The 13,447-nt window shown below is 51.4% G+C and overlaps 1 protein-coding gene across 1 annotated transcript in view; it reads left to right on the top strand.

The window, feature by feature from the left end:
• The window catches only part of GNS (glucosamine (N-acetyl)-6-sulfatase), a 37,879-nt gene extending 34,776 nt beyond the window's left edge, over positions 1 to 3,103 (top strand). Inside the window, exon 14 of the mRNA XM_004602640.2 lies at positions 162 to 3,103. Coding sequence (XP_004602697.2) covers positions 162 to 243 — 82 coding nt within the window. The 3' untranslated portion in view covers positions 244 to 3,103. The remainder of the gene's footprint in view (positions 1 to 161) is intronic.
• Positions 3,104 to 13,447: the final 10,344 nt, after the last annotated feature.

The raw sequence follows: 13,447 nt of genomic DNA, 5'->3' as shown, positions 1-13,447 counted from the left end.
GGCTTTATTGTTTCCTCTCCGCCTCACTGCTGCATTATGGGCTTGCTGGCCTGTGTCAGACATGGTCTCCATTCCATCCCACAGATGCACACTCTCCGGTGGCTCCACTGCTCCTTCCGTCGCCTGGAGATAACCTTGTGGTCTGTTGTTTTTCCTCCCAGATACAGGTTTGACCCTCGCCTCATGTTCAGCAGCAATCAGGGCAGTGTCAGGACTCGAAGGTTCTCAAAGCATCTTCTGTAGCGGCCGGGTCCCTGACGCCTCTGCTGATGAAGTGATGCTAGTCTTGTCTGTGTCTCGTCTGCAAGGCCACGGCCGGAGCTTCTGGACTGGCTGTGCTGTGAGTCCCACTGAGCGAGCAGCCCGTCAGCTGACTTCCTGTGCAATGTGTTAGACTGTGAACTGCGCCCCGGGGCAGGGGCAGCAGTCCCGGTCCCTTCTCAGCTGCTCCTGCTGCTCCCGAGCTCTTTGTTCTCGCCCTTTCTGTCCCGTGACCGCAGTCCCCGATGCTCCGCGTGTGGCTGAGCTTGCAGGGCCAGTCAGATCAGTGGCAGTACTTAGTGGCGGGGGGAGTATTTCGGCTGTGCAGCCTGCCCTGAACTCAAGGGGCCTCACAGCGTTTCAGACTAGCAGGTCCCTCCCTGACATACCAGCCTCACACGTGGCTCACAGAACCACCTGAGCAGCGGAATCGTGGCTTCCCGGAACCGCGGTCCGAGGCGGTGCAGTTCATAGAAATACATTGCTGTAGAACCTCTGGCAGTGTGAGGTTCGAAACATTCGAAACAAGCTGGTATTTATTTGGTTTCATTTTCTGCATACCGGCCTGGTGCAGTGCCGACACCGGCGTGGCACGGAGCAGGAGTGCACGTCTCTCCTCTCCCTTGACATCTGAAGCTAGTTGCCCAGTATGGCAGCAGAGGTTGGAAGAAGCTCCCAGTGGTCAGGTGAAGGTTGTTTTCCTGAGGACCGCTGCCCAGCAGCTCTGGGTGAAGTGGACAGGATGAAGGGCTGCCCTTGGGAGGAACTCCCTGCCCGGCGGGAAGCAGGGTGTGGGCCCATGTGTGGAGATGTTTTGATTCTGTGTTTGGCTGATACTCTTTGTTGTAAGACGTAAAAATTTCCGAGAATTGATGCAAAGTACCAGCCAGGAGAGAATCCCCTTCCTTATCCTCCCTTGTCAGAGGCTGTCTTAGAGCCCCTGTATGATGGGGGTCCCATTCACTGTTCTGTCAAAACCAGATCTTGCTGAGGTTTCGTCCCTGCTTTAAAAGCACCACCAGGAGTGATACCTACGTGCAGAGCTGGGAGTAACCCCTGAGCACTGCTGGGTGTGATTCCAAAACAAAAAAGCTGCACACATTAGGGCCAGAGATAAGAGTACAGGAGGTAGGGCGCTTGCCTCGCCTGCCGCTGACCTGGGTTCAATCCCTGGCACCCCGCATGGTCTCCTGAAGTACCGCTGGGTATAGTTTAAAAACACTTTTATTGTTTGTTTGTTTCATTTAGTTGCATTTCTTGGCAGATTTTTTTTTCCCTTTCCCACAATTTTCTTCACATCAGGCTCACTGACAGCGGGACCGCAGGGGACGGGGCAGTGTTGTGGATCACCACGTGTTAACCAGGCAGCAGCGATGGTAGCTTTGAGAAGGTCTTTGCTTGAGCTTTCAGCACTGTGTAGACATGGCCGTCAGTGACTGCTCTCGGAACCGCAGAGCCTGTGGGTTAGTAGCCACTAGGGATGTTCCTTTACCTCCTGCAAGCTCAGAAACTGAAGTGGGGCCCGGGGCGTGGGAAGGGCGACCGAGAAAAACACCTGTCTGATTTCTTAGGGAACTCAGTCCTAGACCTTCTGGACTAGAAGCAGACTACAGAGTTGACTGTGGTGTGGGCTTCGTCTGATACTTTAATTCTTTACATTAATCAGTCAACATTCAGCTTCCACACTCATGAAAGTTGACCAGTTATGCCCAAATAAAAAGAAGCTTTCACCAGGTCCTGTCTGTGGTTCAGTTCCGTGATGCTGGCTCCCGAAAGCAGGTAAAGCCATAAGAGGGACCCAGTTCCCTGCTGACAGCCCCCCTGCCATACTGCTCATCCCAGCACAGTGAGACCCCCGCCGTGCACCCCTCCTGCCTACCTTCTGCACAACCTCCAAGTTTTCACCTCAGTTGGCTTTGTTCTGGATCCGTGCTAAGATCACTTTCATGCAGAGGCCCTCAGTTAATGGACCCACACTCAGCTTGTCTGACTGCAGATAGGGGACCATGACAAGACCTTGTTTGAAAAGTGCTAGTTTGAATTTTGATGATTTTCCCTTTGTAAAAGGCCGGGTTCTTATCTGTCGATGTTCTTTTCTATACATAGAAAACTGTATAATCATTAGGAGTGAACAGAGGCCATAGAAATGAATAAATTTGTTGCCTTGTTAAGAGTTCTTATAGTTTTCCCGCAACTACACTTGTGAAGTAGGAAACAACATTTGACCATCTTTGAATGTGACCAGTGGTGCTGATGCAAGTATATTTTAATTGAAAATATGAGGGTTTTTTGTTTCAGGATTTGAGGGGCTACACCTAGAGGTATTCGGGGTTACTCCTAGCTCTGTGCTCTAGGGTCACTCCTCGCAAGACTTGGGGACCATCTTGGGTTCCAGGGATCAAACCCAGGCCTCGCAGAGCAAGCATCCTGCCCACTGGACTATTGTTCTAGCCCCAGTGAATACTGGAATTTTTTGTACAGAAGACTAACAAATGATAGCCATGGAAGTTTTATCTAAATCTATGAGAAATGTTACTAATTTTTAAGTATCTAAAGGATAAATGCTTTTTTAAAAAGGAAGACAAATTGTCCTGGACCCTTAGTTAGAGAAAGCAAAGGGTATTCCAGCTTATCCGTCAGTGGGGTTCCATGGGGACTTGGGTTCTTGCGTTTCCCACCGTGAGGGGCCCGCTGAGCGTGTGCTTCCTGTCCACACCGTCTGCTCCTAAAAGGTTTCTCTGCCCTGGCTCTTTGTCATCAGTCATTTGACTTAGAAAGTGCCCTTCAAAGGACCCTGTTCACTGCTGCACTTTTCAACGAATTAAAAAGGATTTCTGTCCTAGTGGAAATGTGTCTTTCATTTCAGTCCACCAGGAGTCATTTTCTTTTTTTAATTTATTATGTCACCGTGATCTGCAGTTAGTTACTCATAATACAGTTGTTTCAGACATAAGATGTCCCAACACCAATCCCAGCACCAATGCGACCCTCCCTCCACCCATGGCCCCCGTTTCCTTCCCACCCTCCCCACCCTCAGCCTGCCCCACAGGTGGCACAAAATAAATTTACTTCCCATTACTTACTCCAAGAAAACTTAGAGCAATGGCAAAGCAATGATGAGAAGCTGACCGGATGCTTGCTTGAGACCGTTCCCTGCCTGCACTGCCCACCTGGCCCCCGAGCCAGCCCCAGCCTCCGTGGTGCTGAACTTTGGCCCAGAGAACTCTGTTGTTAGGTGGTTCCTGCTGACCCATGTCCCTGAAGGAACACCAGGGGACAGATCCTGACATATCTTTATTACTTCAGAGGAACTTGAATGCAGATAAGCTTCCCTGATGGGCGGGTGTCATGTGCTCTGAGGGATTTCACAGTGGGGGTGATAAGCGCTTGTCTTGAAGGCGGAAGTCCGGAGTCCAGGCGAGCAGGCCAGGTGAGCTGTCACACAGCTGTCGCACAAGAGCCCATGGCTTTGTTCCAAGAACTGCTGCTGTTTGCCAGCCTACCTCAGGGGTTGCCCAGAGCCAAGAAGAGGGAGGCCCTGAGTTTGCTCCCTGGTGCTGTGTGGCCCCAGACACCATCCTGAGCTCCACCCTGCAGGGCGTGAGCACCCAACCATCAGGCCCGAATCCTGGGTGAGTACTCTGGCGTGGCGCCCAGATCCCGGAGCACTGCTGCAAAGGCCCCTCCGAAAAACTGAGGGCCAGATAGAGAACCCAAGTACTAGGAAGGTAAGCCTCAGGAGGAGGCCCTGAGCATCACCGGGGATGGCCCCCAAATCAAAACTAAACGTTTATGTTCGAGTTAGTATTCAGTGATGCTAGTTACAGCTTTGGGATAGCTTTTCCTCAGGCTCACAAAGCACCTCCGAGTCAGGATTTCAAAGACGGCTCCAAAACCGTTTCCTGGAGAAAACCCGTTTTCTGGTTTTGGAGCCACTCTTCTGGCACAAGCGAGTTCTGCCCTCGCCTGTAGTTCTCAGCGCTGCCTGCCTGCTGGTGAGCTAAGTGGTGACTGGCCGCAAGAGGAAGCTCGGACTCTCAATCCCCTGGGCTTGCAGTTACCCTAGAAATTGGGGCGGGGAGGGGCTAGGGGGGTTAGTGGACCACCCCCAGCAGTGCTCAGAGGACCATGTGGTGCTGGAGAGTGAACCCTAATGCAAGGTAAGCATCTGTAACTCCTGTGCTGATCTCTGGCAGCCCCCCTCCCGCCCCCACAACCTTGGATCTTGCTTTTACTTTTTTTTTTTTTTTTTTTTGCTTTTTTGGGTCACACCCAGCAATGCACAGGGGTCACTTCTGGCTCTGCACTCAGAAATTACCCCTGGCGGTGCTCAGGGGACCATATGGGATGCTGGGAATTGAACCTGGGTCCGCAGCGTGCAAGGCAAATGCCCTACCCGCTGTGTTATCACTCCAGCCCCCTTGCTTTTACTTTTAACTCTTTCCTTCCCTGAGCATGAGTTTGGAAAGACTGAGGGGGCAGGGCTGGCCTCCAGGCCTGAGGCAGAGAGCTGGGTGCCCAGCACTGCCCCATCTGGCCCGAGAGGCGTGTGCAAGTGCCCTCCCTGGGAGGATGCAGTGCTGGGCATCACTCGGCCCACGTGTACCCCTGCCCCCACCCCAACCACCCTCACTGACATGATGTGGGGGAGAGTTGGAATTGAGCCTGGGGGCTCCCAGCCACTCCAGCAGTACTTGGCAAACCAGGCTGCTGGCTGCAAGCGAGGGCCCTGCAAGGCCACCTCCCGAGTTTGCCCCGGGGCGTGGGGAGCCAAGCTTCCAGCCCAGCTTAGACGCTCCCTGTCACTGTGCTGCCTCTGGCCCAGGTTAATCAAACCTTCCCTGCGTGGAGAAGTTTCCCTTTTGGAAACTGCACCCAGGCAATGCTCACAGTGAATCTTAGTGTTGACACAGTGAGTAAGCAGCAGAAACACTGTAATCCCGTGCACCTTAGGGCCTGAGGTAGCACAGTGGGTAAGCCAAGCGCTGGTGTGGGCGGGGTATAAATATTTGCTGAATTAAAACACTCGGTACTTTTAAGTTTCTTCTGTGCAAAGAACAAGTAAAAATGAAAGGCTGAAGAATGGTTATGAGAATACAGACACTGCAGAATCTGACAGTTAAACCGGTACATTTAGTCCTTAAATAGGCTTACGGTCAGTCCCGAGAAGTTGGCTGGAAAAGAAAAGGGGCAAAGCAGAGACTGTAACCAAAATTTTAACAATAAATATTTTTGTATTGTGTACTTGCGGGGAGCAGGGTTGGGTCACTTGGAAGAGCTCAGGGCATAAAGCTGGTTCTGTGCTCAGAAGTGCATCTGTAGTGCCCCCTGGTGGTGCTCGGGGGCCATATGCAGTGCCTGAATAGCAGCCAGTCAGCATTCAAACCGAGCGCTTAGCCCACAAATCAAGGAGTAGAAACAGTAATTTTTAAGGAAGCATTTAATCCAAGCACCTAAAATATGAACATACCAAGTTTATAAACTCCAGTAATGTCACTTTCCATTCCTGGATTAATAATTTGTGCCAAAATTAAGGGGGTGGGGGACGCCAGGGAGAAAGCTGTAAGTTTAAATAAGTTAGCATAGAACTGGTCACATGGATTTAAGCTCTACGCTACAGGTACTAACCTGGAAATTCTAGAAGGAACTTAGAAATTGACAATAGTACCATTTGTCATTTGGCAAGTTTTTCAAAAGTGAGCAACATCAAGGACTCCCCCCCCTGTTTTTTTTTGTAGCAAAATAATTTCATATATTGAGATATATATTTAGGGCCAGAAAGCTCAGCTGGCTGGAACACACAGTTCGTGGGAAGCCTGGATTTGATCTCTGGCACTGCATGGCCCCTGAGCACTGAGCCTGGAGTAAGCATCACAGAATATATCTCCAAAACAAAAAGCATATTTATTCCATAGCCTAATTTGTCTGAAACTGTGTTTAATAAGCTAGCAAATGATGTAGGGTTTTTTAGGGGGTGGGGAAGGCACATCTGTAAGTGCTCAGTAGCTACTCCTAGCTCACTGCTCGGGGGACCATGTGGTGCTTGGGTTCAGACCTGGACTTCCTTCATGTGAAGCCTGTACCCCAGCCTTTAGGCCCTGTCTCCTGTCTTACATTCTTCTTTTTAGACTGGTCATGACACTTAAGGTTTTTCCAAGAACTTAATCTGCTGCATGGAATCCTGATTGTGTTTACCAGAAAAAATTCTAGAAAATATGGGAATAATCCTTTAATATTTATAAAAGAAAATTTCAACTCAAATACACAGGGTATTGATTGAGTGTTTTTTTGGGGGGGTCACACTCGGCGATGCACAGGGGTTACCCCTGGCGATGCTTGAGGGACCATATGGGATGCTGGAAATAGAACCTAGGTTGGTCACGTGCAAGGCAAACACCCTACTGCTGTGCTGTCGCTCCAGCCTCTATTGATTGAGTTTTAAGCAAAAATTTCTAATGTACAAAAGAATTGAGAGATAAATACCTACACGGCAAATTATTCTTACATTGAAGTTTCCAGTGACCCATGGCGTGGGCGGTGTGGAGAACACAAGTGTCACATGTGTCCAAATTTAGACTGGGACGTGTCACTAGACATCTAATCTGTAGCAATGGAAAACACTGAAATTTTTAAAAAAGAATTATTTCTGTTTGGGGGCCATATTTGGCGGGGCTCATTAGGGCTTACTCTTGGCTCAGTGCTCAGATTACAACTGGTATTGCTTGGACTACATGCCATGTCAGGGACGAAGCCAGGGTCGGCTGCATGAAAGGCAAACGAGTCTTCACCACTGTACTTTCCCCGCAGCTCACAAGTAATTTTCTTTGTGGGCCACACCCAGCGTTATTCCTGACCCTGCACTCAGGAATTACTCCTGGTGGGCTTCATATGGGACATAGGGGATTGAACCTGGGTCGGCTGTGTGAAAGGCAGGCATCCTACCCGCTGTACTATCTCTCCAGCCTCCAGAATTTTTTAAAGAAACAGGAGTAGGGGCTGGGCCAGACCGATAGTATAATGAAAAGGGTTACATGGAAATAATCTACTTGGAAATGGAATCCACGTAAGCAACCTGGGTCCAATCCCCGTCCCCCATGTGGTTCCTTGAGCGTTGCAAATGCTCCTGAGTGCAGAGTAATTCCTCTGAGCAGCGCCAAGAAACAAAACCAAATTAAAAGAAAAGAGATGGGGCGAGCTGGGTCGGTTCAGCAGTAGAGCACTGGCCTCGTGTGCACGAGACCTGGGCTCAGCCCATCAACACACAGTTTGGGACTGGAAAAGGGTTAGTGTGTTTGCGTCACGCTGGAGGCCTAGATTCAGTCTCTGGCACTGCATGGTTCTCTGAGAACTACTAGGGGCATCCCTGCGTTACCAACTTGGGTGTGGCAAAATAAATACGCAAGGGCCAGAGAGACAGATCAAGGAACTTGCCAACCTCAACTCAACACTTGACACTACATGGAGCCCCCGACCCCCTCCAGGAGTAATAAGCCCTGAGCACAGAGCCAGGAGTCAGCCTTGAGTACTGCTGGGTGTGGCCCCCTCAAAATACCCCAATATAAACAGAACAATGGGCACATAAGTACAGAGCTCAGAGCGCCTGTAAATAAAGATCCTTATTTTGTTGTTCTGCTCTGGGGCCACACCTGGCAATGCTCAGGGCTTACTCCTTCCCTGATCTGCACTCAGGAGTCCCTGCTGGCAGTGCTCGGGGACCACAGGCAATGTTGGGGATCTAACCCTGCTAGCTGCATGCCAGACAAACGCCCTGCCTGCTGTACTATGGCTCCAGCCCCAGCAAAGAAGCTTCTTTCTTGAGGGATGGCACCAGCAGGTGACCATAACCGGCGGGTCTTGCGTTTACTCCCAGGTCTCCATTGCCCTCAGCACTGTCCTGCTCTCTCTGCCCTCGTGGCCCTGATGCGGGTGCTGGGGCAGGCCTAATCTCCTGCGAGCACCATGGGTTGGGACCTACAAGTCCTGAGTTCGGTCAAGATCCAGAGGGGACTCTGGCTTTCGGGGTGGGGTAGGGGCCTTGCAGGTGTGAAGCGCTGAATTCAAGTCAGCAACCCCAGGGCCAGAGGGAGCCGGAGGCGAGTCGGTGCTGGTGTGGGGACCCGACTCCAGGCACACCATGGTCCCTGAGTACTGCCAGCGACAGCTCTGGGAGCCCCCGAGCACCGCCAAGGTGCCCGTGGGAATCACGGAGCACCCACGGTCACAGAGCATCACCGTATCCTCGGACCGGCCTTGAACCAGTGGCCCAGTTGGCTAAGAATTGTCGGGAGGGTTCCCTGGCCCCCGAGAACCTTCTTCCCACATCAGCGAATCCAGTAGGAGAACTGAGGCCGCGAAATTACTTCCGTGAAATAACTTCCATCAGCTCACGACATTTCCCGACCCCCAGGTCCTTAACAGGGGACTTCCCCCAGGCTCTGCTGCACCCCTGTCAGCTGGGGAAGGGTGTGCTAGCTGGGGGGAGGGATGGGAGACATAGCGGAGTTAAGGCACTGGCCTTGCACACAGCTGGCCTGGGTCGGATCACAGGCACATTTGGACCCCTGAGCACCTTCAGAAGTGACCCCTGAACATACAGCGAGGAGTAGCCCCTGAGCACCACTGGTTGTGACCCAAACCAACACCCCCCACCATAGACACCCAATAAAATAGCATGAAAAGCAAGCTGGGGTTTCAGAGAAGCTCAGGGCACAGCGGGGGTCCCTGAGTCCCACTTTTGTGAGCCCTGCGCTGTCCCAAAGCACTGCTGCCCCCAAATCCTGACAACCAAGCTGGGGTGGGGAGGCCAGAGGGGGTAGCCCAGTGTGGTGTGGGCCAGGCGCCCCATCCCAGGCCCCTCTCACACTCCTGCCACCCTCTGGCCGTGGGTGTCAGTCTCCCACCCTCCCCGGCAGGACCTGGGGGTTACTGTGTTTGGGGCTTGGGTGTTGTTTTCCCCCCACGCCTGCCCCACACCTGGCAGTACTCAAGGGCTACTCCCAGCTCCGAGTCTCAGAAATCTCCGGGACCTTAAATTTCTGGGGATCAAAGAAGGCCAAGGCATGTACTCACCAGGCCCAGGACTCAGATCTGAGTGACGGCCACAGCCTTGAACTTCCCTGAAGGCTGACAGGTGAGACCTCCGTTCCCGTGGCTGACCCGCATCCTCTGACAAGCAGCTCTGTGTGTGTGTGTGTGTGTGTGTGTGTGTGCGCGCGCGCATGTGTGTGTTGTGCAGGGGGAGTAGGAGGGAGAGGGAAGGGTGTGGGACATGCGCTTGGGTCCCACTTGGAAGTTTCCAGGACTACTCGAAGCTTTGCTCAGGGCCCATGGGATCCAACTGGGATTGACCACTTGCAAAGCAAACACCTTAATTTCTGGACTATCTGTTTAGCCCCTGGACAAGCAGCTTTTATTGATCAAGCACTCTGTGATGATTGATTTTATCTTAAAAACAAACACAAAACAGCACTGGCGCTAGAGCTATAGTACAGAGTGTTTGCCTTGTACACAGCCAGCCTGGTTTCAATCCTCAGCATCCTATTTGGCCCCCTGAGCACCACCAGGAGTAATTTGAGTGCAGAGCCACGAGTAGCCCCAGCGTAAAACACGGGGTGTAGCCTGAGCGCCTCTGGAAGTGGCCCCAGCCCACAGCCACTACACACAATCCGGCCACGGGTGTCCTCCAGGAACCCCTCCCACCCTTAGCTCGGCGTGAGTCTGAGGCTTGTCTGCTGGCTAGCTCGTCCCTCTGACCCTTGAATCCTGCCTCACGTACACTCATAGCACACTTTGTGACACTTGAAAATCAGAAAGCAGGGCCAGAGCGATAGCACCTCGGGTAGGGTGTTTGCCTTGCACGCCGCCGACCCGGGTTCTGTTCCTGGCATTCCATATGTAAGCCCTGAGCATCACCAGGTGTGACCCCCAAACAAGACAAAACCCCAAAACAAACAAAAATGCAGGATCTGTGCAGCTGGCCGGCCAACAGCAAGCCAGCAGTGACCCCAAACACACGTGGGCAGCCTGCCGGGAATGGCAGCTCAGAGACCCCGCTGAGTGACACATTGACACGGTTTCCCCATGGTGGCAGTCAGGGCTGGGGGAATGTAGGGTTTCTAGAACACTGCATGCATGATATGCATGAAGCTTTATCTTCAACAGAATTGTAAATCATTCTGCCTCAAATTTTAAAAAATTTAAAATAAGGGCTGGAGAAGTAGGGCAGAGGTCAAGGTACTTGCCTTGCACATAGCTGACAGTGGTCTGATCTCTGGGAAAGCGTATGGTCCCCAGAGCAACTCTGGGTGAGACCCCCGAGCACAGAGCCAAGATTAACTATTGAGCACTTGCTGGGTGTGTCCCAACAACCAAATAAAGAATAAAATTAAAATGTTTTAAATTAAAAAACTGCAAATTGATCATTGGAAATTTAATTTGAAGTTAAAAATTAAAAATAAAATAAAATAATAATAATATTAAAAGTGGATTAATTTCAAAGCTTTGACTTCTTGGCTGATGTCTGCAGGATGTGCATACAAAACTCCAGATGCTTGTTAAATTTTTTTACAGTGTAAGTTGGGGTTCCAAGCTCCTCCCCAGTACAGTGGTGAAGTGAAGGTAACTCACTTCAGTGCCCCTCAATGCCTGGTCACTGTGCTGGCCCTGTCCCCTCTGCTGTCTGCTTGCTTCCGTGGACGGTGGCCTAGTCTGGAATCTGAGATGGAACCCTGTCCCCTGAGTGCCTTATGGGGTACCCCACCAGCTGTACCCCGATAGCTCCCACCCCCAAGCGTCCTCGGTCTCTGGCCTCGGCCATGCGTGTGGTTGGATCCCTGCCGTCCACCCTGAGGTGGGGCCCAGGGTGGGTCAGTGTGAAGTGCTCGCTGGGGCCTTCCTTTATGACTCTGTCCCACCCCCAGCCGTCCCATCCCATATTTTGGCTGGATATGTTTTCTGCAAAACTTCACACGAGCGATTGGTTTATGGAAACCAAGGTTTAGTTTAAATAAAGTGGGGGGAAATAAAACTTTAAAAATTAGTTTACGGTACCCCTCCCCTCCCGCCTGTTGGAACGACAGGACTGCTGCGGACACAGCTCGTTAAGGTGGCAGAGAATGACGCCACGTAAGCTGTGGGAGACAGCCCCTGCTGGCTGGACACAGGTTCTGAACTTGCTGCAGAAGTTTCCTTCTGTTCTCAAAATGCTGTCAATAGGGGCTGGAGCGATAGCACAGCGGGTAGGGCGTTTGCCTTGCACGCGGCCGACCCGGGTTCGATTCCCAGCATCCCATATGGTCCCCCGAGCACCGCCAGGAGTGATTCCTGAGTGCATAAGCCAGGAATAACCCCTGTGCATCACTGGGTGTGACCCCCCACCCCCCCCAAAAAAAAGCAAAAAAAAAAAAATTCTGTCAATAGCCAGAAATATAAAGAATTTCCAGGCTTCAGGAACAAACTCTAACATCGAATTAGAATCATTTATCCGACTTCTAAGTACAGTATATCATTCCCTTTCTTTTCCTGGCTTTTTGGGTCATACCCAGTGGTCACTCCTGGTGGTGCTTGGGGGACCATACGGGATGCAGATCAAACCCAGGCTGGCCACAAGCAAGGAACACGCCCTACCAGCTGTGCTATTGCTCCAGCCCCCAGCATGCTAAGAACTGATCTTGCAGCATAAGAATGTTTGTTTAAAGCCAGGGAGGTGGCTCAGAGGGCTGGAGCACGCTTTGCATACAGAAGCCCGAGTTTGATGGCATCATGGTGCCCCCTGGCAGCTGTCCAGCACCTCTGGGTGAAGCCCCGAGGAACCCCAACACTGCTACAAATCCACAGGCCCAAGCACTTAGTTGTCAGGCCCATATTCCCCAGCAACTGGCATGAATCCTGACGTATGACGGAAGTTTCGTGCAAGGCAAATGCCCTACCCACTGTGCCATCACTCTGGTCCCTAAGAAGTTTCTTTTTGGTGGGAAGATGTAATGGTGGTGGGACTGGTGTTGGAATATTCAACGTAGCAAATTATTGTGAACATGCTTATAAAAATAAAATTTAAAATATTATTTTGTTGGGGGCTGGCCACATCCAGCAGGGCTAAGGGCTTACTCCTGGCTCTGTTCTCAAAGATCAATCCAATCCTGCTTTGGAGCACTGTATGTAGTGTCAGGGATCAAAGCCGGGTTGGCTGCATAGAAGGCAAATGCCCACTTGCAGCACTATGACCATGACCCTAAGACACTTTTTTTTTTTTTAAAGTAACAGATTTTATTTAGAGGTTTCTGAGGGAAGGAGGAAGGATAAGTGGGAGAGAGAATAGTAAGAATAACGCGCTCAAGAGAAAACTCGGGCTTCTCCAAGGGTGGAGAGAGCTCTACACACATCCTAGCACTGGACACGAAAACATGAAAGTACACATCTCAAGGGGGGAGATGCGGGCACCACATGTGCTCGGCCACATGGGCACAAGCAGCACATGGGCTCAGGCAGCATATGCGCCGACACTTATTTTTAAAGGGCTGGTGATGTGGCTCAGTGATCAAGCACATACCTTGCACATACCCTGGGCTGGCTTCCTGGTAGCAAATGCAGGGTGTGTGACATTTGGGTCCCACCAGGGGAGGAAGTAAATCTTTTCTGGTGAGGTCAGGGATGGGGTGGGGCTAGGGGCCGCACCCAAGTGGTGCTCAGGTCTGACTCTGGGCTCTGATGTCAGGGATCACTACTGGTGGTACTCAGGGGACCAATGTGATGCCAGGGATAGGGGCAGAAGCAGAGGCAGCTGCCTGTGCGACAAGCCCCTTACTATATCTCCAGCATTGGAGCTCAATCTTTTGAAGAGATAAAAATTCCACAGCATTCCTTCTGCACCCTGACTAGATTCCAACCACCATTTCAACAAAAAAGATCATCTTTTTGTTTGTTTTTTGCTTTTTGGGTCACACCCAGCAATGCACAGGGGTCACTCCTGGCTCATGCACTCAGGAATTACCCCTGGCGGTGCTCAGGGGACCATATGGGATGCTGGGAATCAAACCCGGGTCGGCAGCATGCAAGGCAAATGCCCTACCCGCTGTGCTATCATCCAGCCCCCAAAAAAGATCATGTTGAGTCATCCTCTGGGACAGTTTATTTGGCCAGCACCTCTAGGGGGCAGCGCTGTAGCAGAAACTTGCCTACAGCCCGCTTG

This window comes from Sorex araneus, chromosome 10, assembly GCF_027595985.1.
Source record: "Sorex araneus isolate mSorAra2 chromosome 10, mSorAra2.pri, whole genome shotgun sequence".
Lineage (NCBI taxonomy): Eukaryota > Metazoa > Chordata > Mammalia > Eulipotyphla > Soricidae > Sorex > Sorex araneus.
Note: the sequence above shows the minus strand (reverse complement) of the source record. Positions and strands in the feature narration are given on the sequence as shown.